At 43.4% G+C, this 17,136-nt stretch overlaps 1 protein-coding gene across 3 annotated transcripts; it reads left to right on the forward strand.

Moving 5' to 3' along the window:
- Window positions 1–74: 74 nt before the first annotated feature.
- LOC5510051 (glutamyl aminopeptidase) lies at window positions 75–16,849 on the forward strand. Of its 3 annotated transcripts, XM_048724448.1 has the most exons (21): window positions 82–377; window positions 3,026–3,310; window positions 3,764–3,941; window positions 4,753–5,026; window positions 5,454–5,574; window positions 5,932–6,086; window positions 6,438–6,551; window positions 7,464–7,601; window positions 8,409–8,474; window positions 8,827–8,892; window positions 8,964–9,139; window positions 9,247–9,326; window positions 9,546–9,670; window positions 10,498–10,553; window positions 11,605–11,755; window positions 12,891–12,964; window positions 13,520–13,624; window positions 15,226–15,393; window positions 16,175–16,318; window positions 16,402–16,480; window positions 16,618–16,849. In XM_048724448.1, exons 1-21 carry the CDS (start codon window positions 182–184, stop codon window positions 16,768–16,770), a joined length of 2,904 nt encoding a protein of 967 aa, XP_048580405.1. In that variant the 5' UTR covers window positions 82–181; the 3' UTR covers window positions 16,771–16,849. The 3 variants fall into 3 exon arrangements, with proteins under 3 accessions (XP_048580407.1, XP_048580406.1, XP_048580405.1); XM_048724450.1 differs by lacking the exons at window positions 16,175–16,318; window positions 16,402–16,480; window positions 16,618–16,849 and having other exon boundaries at window positions 75–377; window positions 13,520–13,664; window positions 15,226–15,414; XM_048724449.1 differs by lacking the exons at window positions 16,175–16,318; window positions 16,402–16,480; window positions 16,618–16,849 and having other exon boundaries at window positions 75–377; window positions 14,746–15,414.
- The last annotated feature ends 287 nt before the right edge of the window (window positions 16,850–17,136 follow it).

Consider the following 17,136-nt stretch of genomic DNA (forward strand, 5'->3'; position numbering starts at 1 on the left):
TTTCAACTCCTTTGCTGAATACCGTACTGCTGTAATGGTAGCCTAGCCACCACAGGACCCCCGGTTGATAAAGCCCCAAAGCCTTTCGTGACTGTCTTCCGCGTCCGCACCAGAGTAAACAGAGGATCGTGCAAGTCCACTTCTTTTATAATCTGACGGTGCACATTTTGAACATACCACTATGCCCTCGGCGCAAGGCACTCTTGCCGAAAACATCCCTCTGGAAGGAAGTGCAATGGATCAAATTCAATTCAAGCGGCGATTCGGAACACGCACCTGGATTTTCATTGGGGCCGTGGTCGCTGTTGTCGTGTTATTGGTGCTGGTGATTGTTCTAGGTGCTCTGCTTGGCCACACGATTGCAAAGTTACGGGAAGGTCAGGCTTAAATGCTATTAATTCCGCACTAATTTAGTGGATGTTTGTTCTATTTTCTAATTTTTATTTATACTGAATTAAATCAATATACCCTCTATAGACAATTTTAATGCTAAACCATCCTCCTACCTCGCTATAAGATTTGTTCACTGTGAAAGTTACAAGTTCACAAGTTGTGTTGTAAGTGCGCACAATCCGTAAGTAAGTTACGCATCCATAAAACTTGCATAATTCGGGTCATCTGTGTTATCACTACTACGACATGCGTTATCCAGATCAGCCTACCAAGAAACTAACTTTTTTCATTACAACTTCACACTTTTAATAATTGGGTCTAATCATCTTGGTATTTTGTCAAGAAATGACCAGTATTTATAGTCTTGAAAGTTTTTTGACTTTCCTTTAATAAGAAGTAATGAATTATCAAGGTTGTTAAAGATTCCCTTTTCATTGTCGTTTGATGTACGACCAAGAAGGGAAAAAACAAATATTGAGAAATCAAAGCCAAGGTCGAAAAATACTGATAGTGTGCTGAGTTACAAATGTTCTTGCTAAGCTAGTCTTAGTCTTGGTACTGACATTAAGGACGGCTGCGCAGGAGACTAAGCTAATCTTTCATTGTCAGCAACATTCCTTATCTACATCGGAATGCCTCAGTCAGGTTTGAACAGCAGCCCAGACTGTTTTCCTAACTTGACTCTGTCGTGCAAAAGAGATTAGGAATTCTTTGCACTTGAAATGACAAATACGCGAAGACGGTAAAATCAATATGGAAATGATGTGATGTCACCATTTAGAGCGCTTTGTGCCACTCTTTCTTGTGTATAACTGAACTCGCATTTTACTTGTTTGAATTGGTGTCTAGAAACTAAATAAACAACAAATAATTAAATAGACATGAAAACACCCAAGAGACGTATCAGGGTGAAGGACGTCATAACATTTTGCTAGGGAGGGGAGGGGCAGGGACGCTTTGATAAAGTGCTCTGATTTCCCTTACATAATCCAACAGGTAAACCGTGTAGCTAACTGACATGCTTAGAGCACGTAGCCTAAACGTTTCCCCGACTACACAGCAAGACATGGAATAACATGTAGACAGCACTAATATATATTGCTCGTTCAAGCAAGGGCTGTAGGAAAGTAAGAAGAGATTTTAGCCTCGGTAACAACGACTGTGTATCGCCCACGCTCTTGATTTGCCCTACCTTCCCGATCATTAGAAGGGTCGTGCACAGTCACGAGTCGTAACAAAGTAGGAGTTTACATAGGATAGTCGTTTTGACCAAAAAAACCTCTTGCCACCCTACTGGCTGTTAATGCTTCGTTATATTTAAAAAAAAAAAACACTAGCTTTACACACATCGGGCTAGAGACGGAACGTTGCTACTCATGCGGCAACCATGGACGGTTATTCCTTCCTTGTTAGGACTCATCAGCATGGCATAGCCTGTTTGCCTCAGATATAGTCCAGACCTGGGACTCGCTAGTCCAGACCTGGGACTCTCTTAGACCAGACCTGGAACTCTCTCGTCCATACCTGGGACACTCTTAGCCCAGACCTGGGACACTCTTAGCCCAGACCTGGAACTCTCTCGTCCAGACCTGGGACTCTCTTAGCCCAGACCTGGGACTCTCTTAGTCCAGACCTGGGACTCTCTTAGACCAGACCTGGAACTCTCTCGTCCATACCTGGGACACTCTTAGCCCAGACCTGGGACACTCTTAGCCCAGACCTGGGACACTCTTAGCCCAGACCTGGGACTCTCTTAGTCCAGACCTGGGACTCTCTTAGTCCAGACCTGGGACACTCTTAGCCCAGACCTGGGACACTCTTAGCCCAGACCTGGGACTCTCTTAGTCCAGACCTGGGACTCTCTTAGTCCAGACCTGGGACACTCTTAGTCCAGACCTGGGACACTCTTAGCCCAGACCTGGGACACTCTTAGCCCAGACCTGGGACTCTCTTAGTCCAGACCTGGGACTCTCTTAGTCCAGACCTGGGACACTCTTAGCCCAGACCTGGGACACTCTTAGCCCAGACCTGGGACTCTCTTAGTCCAGACCTGGGACTCTCTTAGTCCAGACCTGGGACACTCTTAGTCCAGACCTGGGACACTCTTAGCCCAGACCTGGGACACTCTTAGCCCAGACCTGGGACTCTCTTAGTCCAGACCTGGGACTCTCTTAGTCCAGACCTGGGACACTCTTAGCCCAGACCTGGGACTCTCTTAGTCCAGACCTGGAACTCTCTCGTCCTGACCTGGGACACTCTTAGTCCAGACCTGGGACTCTCTTAGTCCAGACCTGGGACACTCTTAGTCCAGACCTGGGACACTCTTAGTCCAGACCTGGGACACTCTTAGTCCAGACCTGGGACACTCTTAGTCCAGACCTGGGACACTCTTAGTCCAGACCTGGGACACTCTTAGTCCAGACCTCGGGATTTCTGGGAATTTCGAGCGCAAAGACAGTCCCAGGTCTGGACCCAGATAAACTTCATTCTCAATAAACCTGTAAACTACAGGGCGATTTCGGCGATTTGTACTTTAAACCACAATTGTTTTCGTCAACAAACTACTTTAAATAATGTTGTAGTTAACAAGCTTATTATGCTTATCTGATCTGACCCAACTTGTTTGTCTTAGTAAGAGAGAGTCAGATTACGCCAACCACAAGCACGCCGATAGGAACAAAAGCCCCCTCCCCCACCACCCCTGGTACGGAGGTCTGGTGGCGTCCGCGGCTGCCTGGTGACGTCATTCCAACTCATTACAATATTAACCTGAACATCACGGTGGACCAGCCTCACTTTCATGGGAGAGTAAATATGTTTGCTAATGTTACCAGGGCGACGAGTGTCCTGTTACTGCACTCGTCTAAAGAGATGATCTTTAAACGGTCAGCGGTGTGGATGGTAGCGAGTACTCCAGGTGAGGGCTTGGAGCGAGTAACGAATTTCTGTCCTCTAAGATGATAGGTCAAATTAATGACCTTGATGGTAACAAGCCTAGCGCCCTAATCACCGTTAAGCCAAAAGAAAATGCTTTTATAATTGATTCTCATACAAGCCGGTCGAAAGCAAGCGAATAAGAATAAAGGAGCTAGTGCTCTCTCTTATCCTTGTTACAAGAAAATTATTTGATTGGCACTCATTTCACATAAATTCCACTTTTCTGAAAAGGCATGGTATACTAAGCGATTACATGAACTTTGTGTCTAGTTTGACGCGTTTAATGTTTGAGTCAGCGCCTATATAATTTCTTTCTATCGGCAACAAAACCTTTTCACATTTGACGCACAAAAGTTCGATGCTTTAAGTGGACCTCATACTTTTTCCCGCCGATATTCGTTTCAGAATAAACTTGTTTTTTTTTTCTTTTCAGAGGAACGACAGATCAAGAACTCGTTTTACTTTGACAAAAATGAGTACTACGTCCTTGAGATGGCAGACACCCTGAAAGAAGGGCGTTACCGCGTAGAACTAGTGTACGATGCGCCATTCCAGATTCTGCCCTATGGCCTGTATCGAAGTAGCTTTGAGAGACCGAACGGTTCAAAAAGGTATGCAATCCGCCTTATGTAATCTACGAAAAATAATCATTGATAAAGGGACAAGAGAATTGTACTGACCATACCAAATGCAGGAAAAAGTGACTCGGATATATGGTAGATAATATTGCTCGATCGAGTGTGCTAAGGGACCGACCATTTGGTATTGAGTTAACTTGCATTTTCCCTGCTGGCATATCAAGAAAATGCAGCCAAAAATTGTCGTTTTTGCCGAACGCGATCACTTCCATATAAGGAAATTAATATATTCTTTATTTGGAAAAAACTGCATGATTCTTGTCATTTTTAAGGTTGCCGTACCGCAGGTGCTTCGTTAACTTTATGACTTGTAATCAGAAGAGAAAAACAGTGACTTTGGCCATCTCTAGTCAATGGAGAAAGTCTCTGAAAAAAACTAAGAGTCCTCGGTACCAGTCCCTCAAAACGACAATGTTTTCTTCATATGGTAGTTACTGTTTCGTGACCACTGTGCTTGCTGGGTAGTTTTTGTTGCGTGACCACTGTGCTTGCTGGGTAGTTTTTGTTGCGTGACCACTGTGCGTGCTCGTTTTTTTCTCTGGAAAGTCGCTCTACCTTTAGCCAAGGATTGATTTGATGTAGGCTTGCTTATTGGTTGGGGGTTTTAATTAAAGACAGGATGTTCTATTGATAGCTATTGTTTGACAGGATGTTCTATTGATAGCTATTGTTTGACAGGATGTTCTATTGATAGCTATTGTTTGACAGGATGTTCTATTGATAGCTATTGTTTGACAGGATGTTCTATTGACAGCTATTGTTTGACAGGATGTTCTATTGATAGCTATTTTGCAGCGACGCAGTTTGAAAGATCAGATGCGAGAAAAGCGTTTCCATGTCTAGATGAGCCCGCATTGAAAGCGACCTTCAATGTGACGATCGCGCACCACGCGCGGTACGTCGCGCTGTGTAACATGCCGATCTCGAGTAGCACACGCGTGGACAATCAGATCGTGGACCAGTACTATCAGACAAGCGTAGTCATGCCTACCTACTTACTGGCATTTGTGGTGGGAGAATTTTGGAACCGTGAGTCAAGGTCTAGGAACAATATACTAGTAAGTACATCCGGGGAAACCCTCTCACGTACTGATACTTTATGGTATAGGTAGAGCCATAACGGGCATGGAAATACTGCCTGTGTCTTTTTTCGCATAAAACTTTTCTGCTTTCAATTATCCTTCGCTTCATTGTGGGTAGCATTGCAATAGAAAACACTTTGCCAATATTTTGTGGTATTGCCTTCACCAGGTCTCTGAATTTTAACGGATTTAATAAGGAAAATACCTTTTTTAGATTTTCCCGCCCACTCACTCGTTTTAATCTCTTTTCGCGCGGCCAGGAAAATTTTCAAAGCTCTGTAAAAAATTCAAATTTAAATCAAATTCAATCAATTTCAGAATTTGAAATTTTATCTATGTTTTCTTTTGGCTAGATTGACATAAGTGAAATATTTCAAAAGAAATATTATATTTTTCCTTGAAGATGCGATACTACGCTCGTCCTTCAGTGGTAAACCACACAGAGTATGCGGAGAGCGTTGGTGGGAAAATCATGACGTATTTTGAAGATACTTTTGGTGTAAACTACTCGCTTCCTAAAGCAGGTAGGCTGTCGCACCCCTCTATGATATGTCCTAACCCTCTTTCTCCTGACCACCATCCCCGTGTCATTTAATGTGGTACTTGTATGATATACCTCGTCCCTCATTTTCTTGACCATCATCCCCGCGCCACTTAAAGAGGTACTTGTATGACACACCTTCAACCCTCATTTTACAGACCATCATCCCCGCGCTACTTATAGAGGTATTTTTATGACATGCCTCGTCCCTTATTTTCTTGACCATCGTCCTCGCGCCACTTAGGGATATATAATACGCCTTATCTCATTTTCTGCCATCCCCTCCCCGCTCCACCCTTCCCCCCGCTCACTTTGCTGAGAACGTCTCGTGTTGTCCCAGATCAAGTAGCAATACCGTACTTCGGGCCGGGTGCGATGGAGAATTGGGGTCTTATCCTGTACGCGGAGGACTATCTCTTATGGGATGCGGATAGTAACACGGAACAAAACAAACAGCTCGTCACATCTGTTATCGTCCACGAACTCGTCCATCAGGTCAGCGGTCAGCCATAACATGTAACAAATGATGCGAAAATCCTGTGTAAGATAAATAACTTAAATCAGGGAGTGTGGTACCCTGGTTCCAGAGCCTCGTGCTTCTCTCTATTTAGTGGCCAGCGTAGGAGTGTGGTTAACATTTGTATAAAACAAAAGAAACCCAATAAGAGACCGTTTTTGTACGAAACACCCCCCTTAACGCTAAACGACTACTTCCTGCACCAGCTTCTCTCTCATCTGATGAGGCAAATAGTTTTTTGAGGTTTCAGCTGACGCTCCACCGATTAGAAGTAGAAAATAGATATATACCATTTCCTATTGTTTAAATTATTAGTATTATCTCGGCAGTGGTTTGGTAACATCGTAACTCTGAAGTGGTGGAATGATATGTGGCTTAACGAGGGGTTCGCCAAGTTTTTCGAGTACAAAGCGAAGGCTGTGGTTGAACCTGTATGGAAGAAGGTAAGAAGTAAGAGAATCCATCATCATCGTCATCATAATCACCATCATCACCGTCATCATAATCATAACAAAACCTTTAAAAGAAAAAGTCGACAACAACGCAGCTTTATGTTTTTTAGAACGATATTTAGAGCTGTCCGGTGGTTTCTTAACATAACCATCATCATCATCAAAATAATCACCATCACCATAATCATCACCATCACTATTACCATCACCATCATCATCATCATCACCATCGCTGTCAACGTTATCATCATCGTCATCATAATCATCATCATCACCGTTATCATAATCATCACCATCATTTTCATCATAATTATCACCATCACCGTCAACATTATCATCACCATAATCATCATCATTGTCATCATAATCATCACCATCACCATAATCATCTCCACCGTAGCATTGTCATCAGATACAGGGGAATATTTTTAACGCTATTAACTACACCAACATAAAATCAATTTCTCGCTCGCTCACTTAATCATGGCCCAAAAGTCCGAGGGGTCTGGATCACACCCTGCTCAGATGACGAAATGACTCGCCTCCGGTTGACACCTATTATTGAGTGTATTGGAAAGGGAAAAAAGTTTCTAGATGGATCTAGTGACCTATTACCAGAGCTAATGCCGATTTGAACTCAATTGATCCGTGGCAAGTGAATTACTACTTTGGACCCCACCCTGTGTTTTTCTCTAGACACGCCCCTGAACAAGTCATCAACATTGCCATAATTATATCACCATCGTCATCTTAATCACTATTGTCGTCGTCATCACTTATTTTGTAATATTTGCTCACGCCGCCTGTAATTCACCCTTGCTGCGAGAAACGGTAATAAACTAATGATTGATTGATTGGTTGATTGATTAATTTCATCTTTATACTCATCACCATCATCCGTAGCACGAGGACTTCGTCTCCGGCCCGATGAGCACGGCCATGACGTTTGATGCGGGTGATACGACTAATCCTATCCGAGTCGCTGACGACGCCCCCAAAGAAGTCACTAACAGCATGTCGCCTCTCATATACTATGATAAGGTGAGTAACAGACTCTCATAGTGATAGCCACTAACAGCATGTCGCCTCTCATATACTATGATAAGGTGAGTAACACTTAGACTCTTATAGTGATAGCCACTAACAGCATGTCGCCTCTCATATACTATGATAAGGTGAATAACACTTAGACTCTTATAGTGAAAGTCGCTAACAGCATGTCGCCTCTCACATACTAAGATATGGTGAATAATACTTAGACTCTTATAGTGAAAGTCGCTAACACCATATCGCCTCTCACATACTAAGATATGGTGAATAACACTTAGACTCTTATAGTGAAAGTCGCTAACACCATATCGCCTCTCACATACTAAGATATGGTGAATAACACTTAGACTCTTATTATGATATTTGTGAATACAACTTCTTAATTTGCGCGAGTATGTTATCTCTCTTCTTACTCACATACTAAGATATGGTGAATAACACTTAGACTCTGATAGTTGTGAATACAACTTCTTAATTTGCGCGAGTATGTTATCTCTCTTCTTACTCAACCTAAATAGCACGTTCTGTCTGGCGTTCTTGCTCTACCTTAGTATCCATTCTCCTGCATATGCGCTCCCGTCTCTCCCCTCCCTCCCTTACTTACCTTACCATCCACTTCCCTCCTCTACTAATTATCCTTGCTGTAAAACATACATAAGCAGTAGTGTAGTGATTATGATATGAAGTTAGGGCGGTGTATTAAGGCTTTCATCATGCATGCGTATCCTCAGACCTCAAATGGTTCTAAAATTTAACCCTGGTATCAATGCTATAACCATCTTTATTTGCCATCTGAAGGCAGCGTGTGTTCTTCGTATGCTTGAGGATTTGCTCGGCGAAGATGTTTTCCTCGCAGGACTCAAGGTAGGGCTGCTTCTTTTACTAACCCTGGGCTGGAACAGGCCTGGAAATATTAGGGGACACGATACATTTAGAAAATATTGGGGGGGGGGGCAAAGCCACGTTTCTGCTGGTCAACTCCTTATATTTTTAAAATATATTGGGGGGACACACATGTCCCCCGTGTCCAGCCCCGTGCTATGGCCCTGTTATCCATGAAAAGCCTTCGATCTCAATAGCCTACCAACAGCCAGTCTTACACCCTTTATAACGCGGGACGTAGGGGCTGCTGAAGGCCTTGCCTTCATCTTGATAGGGACGGGGCCGATTTCGTGTGTGGCATGGCATGAATGACTATTTTTTAAATGGTTCACAGAGATATCTCAAGATGTTTGCATTTGCAAACGCTGTCACAGACGATTTATGGAGGGCCTTAGAAATGGTAAAGTACTTCAACTAAAACAAGGTCATTAACTAGTAGCCCCCTTTCTAATGATTAATGTCTCGTCCCAGGAAACCTGCGCTCGCGGCGTATGCGTGCAGGTGAAGAAGTATATGAATTCTTGGGTTTCGCAAGAGGGCTACCCTGTGGTGACAATGCAGAGAGAGAATAATACTCATTACCAGTTCTCGCAGAGTCGCTTCTTGATACACAGCACTACCACCAACAGCTCGAGAAGACAAGCAGAGTACGTATATCAATACATACAACCATAACAGAAAGCGGTGAGCACATGCATCAATCCTTCTTTTTTATCTAACCACTTGTATACTATATACGCATATTTTTTGGCAGTTACAAATGGACAATTCCTTTAACTTACATCAAAAGTGGTGAGCCAATCAGGATGATTCAAGATATGAGCGCAACTACGGGTAAGTCAAGACAATGACAACCGAAAGAGTGGAAGAACGATAATCATAGCCACACGATCATGCAACCAATCATTTTTAAACGATCAGCCAAACAATCAATCACACATAGCCAAAGTCGTAGCCAAGAGATCAACCACGCTGGAATAAATTAAATATCTTGCGTTAACCCCTGGAAGTCAGCCCTGCACCAGCCTCGCTTTATGTTTGTTTATTTTCCAGATTACGTTAAATGGGATGGTATCGGCTGGTTCAAAGCTAACGTCGGCACTAAAGGCTTCTACATCGTTAACTACGATGACAAAAACTGGAATGCGCTCGCTGAGCAGCTTTTAGCGAATCATACGGTAACAACACAACCGCGACAACTTTATAAACACCGCAAGTTTTCGCGGTATACATAAAGGCTGGTTCTCACTAGGACGCAAACCCAACTGAAAGCGCAACACAAGTAAAAATCGGCCAAACACAAGCGCAACAAAATTGAGAATCGGCCAAACACAAGCGCAACAAAAGTGAGAACCCGTAAAAAACAAGCGCAACAAAAGTAAGAATCGGCCAAACACAAGCGCAACACAAGTGAGAATCGGTCAAACAAGCGCAACAAAAGTCAGAATCGGTCAAACACAAGAGCAACACAAGTGAGAATCTGTCAAACACAAGCGCAAGACAAGTGAGAATCTGTCAAACACAAGCGCAACAAAAGTGAGAGTCGGCCAAACACAAGCGCAACAAAAGTAAGAATCGGCCAAACACAAGTGAGAATCGGTGAAACACAAGCGCAACACAAGTGAGAATCGGTGAAACACAAGCGCAACACAAGTGAGAATCGGTGAAACACAAGCGCAACAAAAGTGAAAATCGGTCAAACACAAGCGCAACATAAGTGAGAATCGGTCAAACACAAGCGCAACAAAATTAAGCAGTTGCGTTCTTTTGCGCTTGTGTTCCAGTCAGAATCGGAAAATGACGTGCGTTGCTCTTGTGTCTTTGTGAGAGCCATCCTGGGGGCACCAGATACAGGGAGACTTGGTATTGGTATGATATCGATTGCTTTAGGTTTTGATTTCTTCGATCGGTAGAATTGAGTATTGATATCATATCGATTGCTTTAGGTATTGAGTGCTTTGATCGGTAGACTTTGGTATTGATATTCTATCAATTGCTTATTTAGGTATTGAGTGCTGCTGATAGAGCGGGACTTCTCATGGACGCATTCAACTTAGCGAGGTACAATTACAGTAACAGATCGCTACGTCACGACACGACACTATCTCGTCACGGTAGTGTGTCACGTATGACACTTTGACGACATGTTACGAACACGATAATTTCATATGGGAAAACACTTGTTACGGCATGTCACAGCACGGCACTGTCACGACATAATACTGTCACGGCATGATACTGTCACGGCATGATACTGTCACGGGACGGCGGTGTCACGACATGTCACTGTCACGGCATGTTACTGTCACGGGACGGCGGTGTCACGGCATGTTACTGTCACGGGACGGCGCTCTCACGGCATGATACTGTCACTGCATGTTACTGTCATGGCATGTTACTGTCACGGCATGTTACTGTCACGGCATGATACTGTCACGGCATGACACTGTCACGGCATGATACTGTCACGGGACGGCTCTCTCACGGCATGTCTCTGTCACGGCATGATACTGTCACGGCATGATACTGTCACGGGACGGCGGTGTCACAACATGTCACTGTCACTGCATGTTACTGTCACGGGACGGCGCTCTCACGACATGATACTGTCACGGCATGATACTGTCACGGCATGTTACTGTCACGGGACAGCGCTCTCACGGCGTGATACTGTCATGGCATGTTACTGTCACGGCATGTTACTGTCACGGCATGTTACTGTCACGGCATGATACTGTCACGGCATGACACTGTCACGGCATGATACTGTCACGGGACGGCTCTCTCACGGCATGTCTCTGTCATGGCATGATACTGTCACGGGACGGCGGTGTCACGACATGTCACTGTCAGGGCATGTTACTGTCACGGGACGGCGCTCTCACGACATGTCTCTGTCATGGCATGATACTGTCACGGGACGGCGCTCTCACGGCATGTTACTGTCACGGGACGGCGCTCTCACGACATGATGCTGTCACGGCATGTTACTGTCACGGGACGGCGCTCTTACGACATGTCACTGTCACGGTATGAAGTTAGATATGTCACACATTACATGGAATCGATCCGCGTCGATCCTACCGCGTGACATGCTATCATTTTTGTCAAGAGGGGCTCGACTAAACTACACCAAGGCGTTTGGCATGACATCATATTTGAATAAAGAGACGGACTATGTCCCGTGGGAGGTGGCGCTATCCAAGCTGAACGAGTTCAGGACTATTGTACCTGCCGCCAGCGAGATATATCAGTTAGTCATGGTGAGCTATTGGTCTTACACCTCCACTACTATACCCTCTCTATTGGTCTTACACCTCCACTACTATACCCTCTCTATTGGTCTTACACCCCCACTACTATACCCTCTCTATTGGTCTTACACCCCCACTACTATACACTCTCTATTGGTCTTACACCTCCACTACTATACCCTCTCTATTGGTCTTACACTCCCACTACTATACCCTCTCTATTGGTCTTACACCCCTACTACTATACCCTCTCTATTGGTCTTACACCTCCACTACTATACCCTCTCTATTGGTCTTACACCCCCACTACTATACCCTCTCTATTGGTCTTACACTCCCACTACTATACCCTCTCTATTGGTCTTACACCCCTACTACTATACCCTCTCTATTGGTCTTACACCTCCACTACTATACCCTCTCTATTGGTCTTACACCCCCACTACTATACCCTCTCTATTGGTCTTACACCTCCACTACTATACCCTCTCTATTGGTCTTACACCCCTACTACTATACCCTCTCTATTGGTCTTACACTCCCACTACTATACCCTCTCTATTGGTCTTACACCCCCACTACTATACCCTCTCTATTGGTCTTACACCTCCACTACTATACCCTTTCTATTGGTCTTACACCCCCACTACTATACCCTCTCTATTGGTCTTACACTCCCACTACTATACCCTCTCTATTGGTCTTACACCCCCACTACTATACCCTCTCTATTGGTCTTACACTCCCACTACTATACCCTCTCTATTGGTCTTACACCCCCACTACTATACCCTCTCTATTGGTCTTACACCTTCACTACTATACACTCTCTATTGGTCTTACACCCCCACTACTATGCCCTCCCTATTGGTCTTACACCCCTACTACTATACCCTCTCTATTGGTCTTACACCCCCACTACTATACCCTCTCTATTGGTCTTACACCCCCACTACTATACCCTCTCTATTGGTCTTACACCCCCACTACTATACCCTACCTATTGGTCTTACACCCCTACTACTATACACTCTCTATTGGTCTTACACCCCTACTACTATACACTCTCTATTGGTCTTATACCTGTAGCTGAACCTTGATAATCAGACCAGCAATACCTTGATATCTCGTTACACTTTTGTAGCAATACCTTGTCAATCAGACGAGTAACCAATATGAAGCCTTGGGTTTCCAGGACACTGGCGACGCTACCAACAAGTGAGTTCCATGTAAACATAGCTTGGGCTTTAGGCTCCACCCTTTAATACCCGTCATGCCCCTGATATCGTATCTATCACTATCACTCTTATGTAAACGATAATTTCTCCCCCCCCCCCCCCCCCCCCTGTAGTACTGTGCCACCGCGCTTACGTAGATCGGCTGGTGCGACCTCAGATAGCCCTGTGTTAGCACTTCAGCGTATGGGGTCTCACATCACCTTTGCTGAAAAGGGTTCGATTACCGGTCGAGACAGTATCCGGTCGAGATAGTATCTTTCTGCCTTTCTCCCCTGAATGTGACTTGTTGAACGTATGTGTGCTTACTAGAAGCCTGTGATCCACATTCCATGATGGGCCTTTTATAATTGTGAAGCGCTTAGAACATGGTTGATATAATCTCTGTATCAATACTATACCATATCATTTTATATATCGCCATCGCGTCTAAAGACGCTAATGGTCAATTAGGGCTTTTGATCGAGTGCATTTTGCATCGCCTTTGCCTCCCGGTCAAGTAGGATAAAGCAGCTTTTTGAATCGCGTTTTATTGCAGGTTCACGAGAGGAGAGATTCTTGCCATCCAGTGCAGAGCTGAGGTTACATCGTGCGTCACGAAAGCCAAGGAGTTGTTCAGAAACTGGTTGAATAAGGGAGCACAGTAGGTGTAACCGTAGCCTGCTAACTGGCTCTCATTGAGGGTTAGTCGGGAAATGTTTTTGTTTTCGAATATGGTGGTACTCTATTAGAAAAAAAATAAATATTCGCACCCTCGCCCCAGCGCACCTCGGCCTTTTCAAATCTATACTATATTTAATACGCTAAGGAATGGACTGTTGTCCACCTTTTACGAAAAAACGGCTGAGCTAGAAAACTCCGAAACCACGCCATTTCCACACATTTCCGGAGAGGAGGTGTGCAAAATGGTTTTTCTTTCAAGATTCTACCGGATAGAAAAGGGAGAAAAGTTCTAATTCACGCGTTTTTGTAAGCGAGAGGATCACACTCGCAAAGGCGCCATTTTCAAGATTTCGCAGAAGCACAAAAATTATTTATTTCCCGGAGCAAAAAGTACTTATGAAAAAGTAAAAAGTTTGCCATAAGAAACGTTTTGTACAACAAAGAATTGCTTTTCGTGAATACTTCACGGGTAACCACTAGTAACCCGTAATGAGAGCCGGCTAGCTGCCTAGTGTAAGCGCCCCAGTATTCCGCCCGGGGGGTTCCGTTCCCAGCTTAGCTTTATGAAGCGTGCATTAAATGCTAGTAGCTCGTATGTGTGGACATCAGAGCCTTCTATGTAGACTTATACCGCATTCACACCAGTACTTAAACCAGTTTAAAGGCGGTTTAATTAAACTGGTTTAAATCTCAACCTCCCAATAGTGGACAGAACCAAAAACAAAACTGAATAGACTGTGCTGTACATGTTACTAAGTGATCATTTAGCAAGTAAGAATTCAACACAATGAGGAACTTGGCAAGTTATCAGGCAAAGAAAAACCTTGTTTAACTAAACATGGTTTTGTTGTGAATACAGCATTAGACTTGTTTCATATATTAAAGTCGTACGACAGACTCTTTTGCTCTGGCGACTCAATATTCAATTAGCATCCCCCTAAACATCATGCCACCAGAAACAGACGCTTTTTTCTCTTCATTAATTCCATCCAACTTCCGGTCAGTAATGTAACAATTTCCTTTATTTTTTCCTTTATTTAGTATTCGTCTCAACTTTCGGCCACTAATGTAACAATTTCCTTTATTTTTTCCTTTATTTAGTATTCCTCCCAACTTCCGGCCACTAATGTAACAATTTCCTTTATTTCTCCCTTTATTTAGTATTCCTCCCAACTTCCGGCCACTAATGTAACAATTTCCTTTATTTTTTCCTTTATTTAGTATTCGTCCCAACTTCCGGCCACTAATGTAACAATTTCCTTTATTTCTGCCTTTATTTAGTATTCCTCCCAACTTTCGGCCACTAATGTAACAATTTCCTTTATTTCTCCCTTTATTTAGTATTCCTCCCAACTTCCGGCCACTAATGTAATAATTTCCATTATTTCTCCCTTTATTTAGTATTCCTCCCAACTTCCTGCCACTAATGTAACAATTTTCTATATTTCTCCCTTTATTTAGTATTCCTCCCAACTTCCGGCCACTAATGTAACAATTTCCTTTATTTCTCCTTTTATTTAGTATTCCTCCCAACTTCCGGCCACTAATGTAACAATTTCCTTTATTTCTCCCTTTATTTAGTATTCCTCCCAACTTCCGGTCACTTGTGTTCCACACTGGTGTACGATATGGCGGCGTCAGGGACTGGGACCAAGTGTTCGCTAAGTATCAGAAGACAACACACGAGATCGAGGCGCGACAGCTGATGTACGGATTGGCAGGCACGCGAGAGGCCTGGGTACTCAGCCGGTACGTCATATTAGCTAAACCTGAAAAAATTACATCAAATGAGAGCCTACGACCTTTTAGGAAGGCAGGGACTTTAACTATAAATATCTCAGTTCCTTGCTCTGATGCTTGAATTAACCTACGGGAATGGGTGTGACCGAACCCATTTCTCGGTTGAAGAAAATAACGGTTGGTCTCACTAGCCAATGAGAAAGCGCCAGGCTCTTCGCAGGCAAAGACACATAAACTTATTTCAACTTTATTGAAACCGCTGTCAGTTCCCTGTCACTAAAACTTGGTATGTAAGATGTAGGATAGGTTCTGGATAGGTTCCTTGTGATGGGACATAGCTTGTTTATTTAGTTAATAGGGCAATGATTTAGGCAATGATTTAGTTGCCATACTACCCATGTACATGTGTATTGTTATCTCATCATCCTATCGAATTGTTACGTTTATTTATTTATTTATTCATTCATTTATTGTTTCTTTTGTTTTATTTATTATTTATTTATTATCAACCGTAGTATGTGCATGGGTAGTTGGTACGCTGCCCCTCATTGCCGGATTAGCTCGCTAGTGGCAATTATTGTATTTAAAGGTTAAAGGTTAAAGGTTATTTGCTAGTTGGACACACGCGCGATCATCCGGGAACTGTGCACTTTGGTGGTGAAATAGCTACGCGCGCGCGACAGTTTTAACAACGTAAACAAACCCTAGAAAAAGAAAACAAACATAATCAGGCTATTAGTTACTATAACCTAAATTTCTCTGAGTTCGTCTTGGTTTATTTGTCCATCAGGTATTTGTCTTACACACTGGACCCCGGCAAGATAGATCCAAAGAAAGCAACTACAGTCATACATTACGTCGCAAACTACAACTCTTTTGGTCGCAGGATCGCGTGGGACTGGGCCCGAATAAACTTAGCGAACATCACTGCAAGGTGATCACGTGATAACGACTCGATATGTCCATGAAATCAAGTTTTTTTACATTTTACCGATTGTTTTTCAATTGTTTCTATAGTTTTGGAGCTGGAATGGCATACAATACGCTTAGTCGGTCGATTACAAACGGGTTTTCTACCCCCTACGAACTACAAGAGGTAAGGGATAGTCTAGTCCTCCTTTGCCTGCAAACATTTATAGGTCAGAATTGGAGGTTTGAAAAAAATGTGGTACTGGTTCCTTTTCAATGTACTGACAAGGTAATGTTATCGTAACAAAACGTTTAATTTTTCAGCTTATCGACTTCAATGCCAAAATCGCAAACATCAAGGAGATTTCCCTCAAAACAAAACAGGATGCAGAAAGTACCGTGCGAGAAAACATAGCATGGAGAAAACGCAACGAGAAAGACATCATTAGCTGGCTCCAGAAATACTTACATGGCTAAGAAATACAAAGCATCTAGGATAACACACTGTACCATTAGTTTGGAGAAAGAAAACTAGAAAAAAATAGACTTTTATTCATATCGGTCATTGTCGTAAACAATCCGGAGTATATTCCCGTGAGCCCGCGAGGTTGCACAGGTGAATTAATGTAAGCCCATAGCTTAAAAAAACAGCTTTTGTATGTTCGTACTAAAATAATTGAAAACACGATAAGGTTCCGCGCCTACAGGCCCCCGCCACTTAGCGTGACCCCGACACGAGCGGCTACCAAGGAGACGACTCCAAAGCTGCTACCCTCGAATTTCCTAGAAGCATATAGATATTTAGCGTCCATATTAACACCATTGGGCGATAAAAAAAAAAAA

Source organism: Nematostella vectensis, chromosome 3 (assembly GCF_932526225.1).
Source record: "Nematostella vectensis chromosome 3, jaNemVect1.1, whole genome shotgun sequence".
Lineage (NCBI taxonomy): Eukaryota > Metazoa > Cnidaria > Anthozoa > Actiniaria > Edwardsiidae > Nematostella > Nematostella vectensis.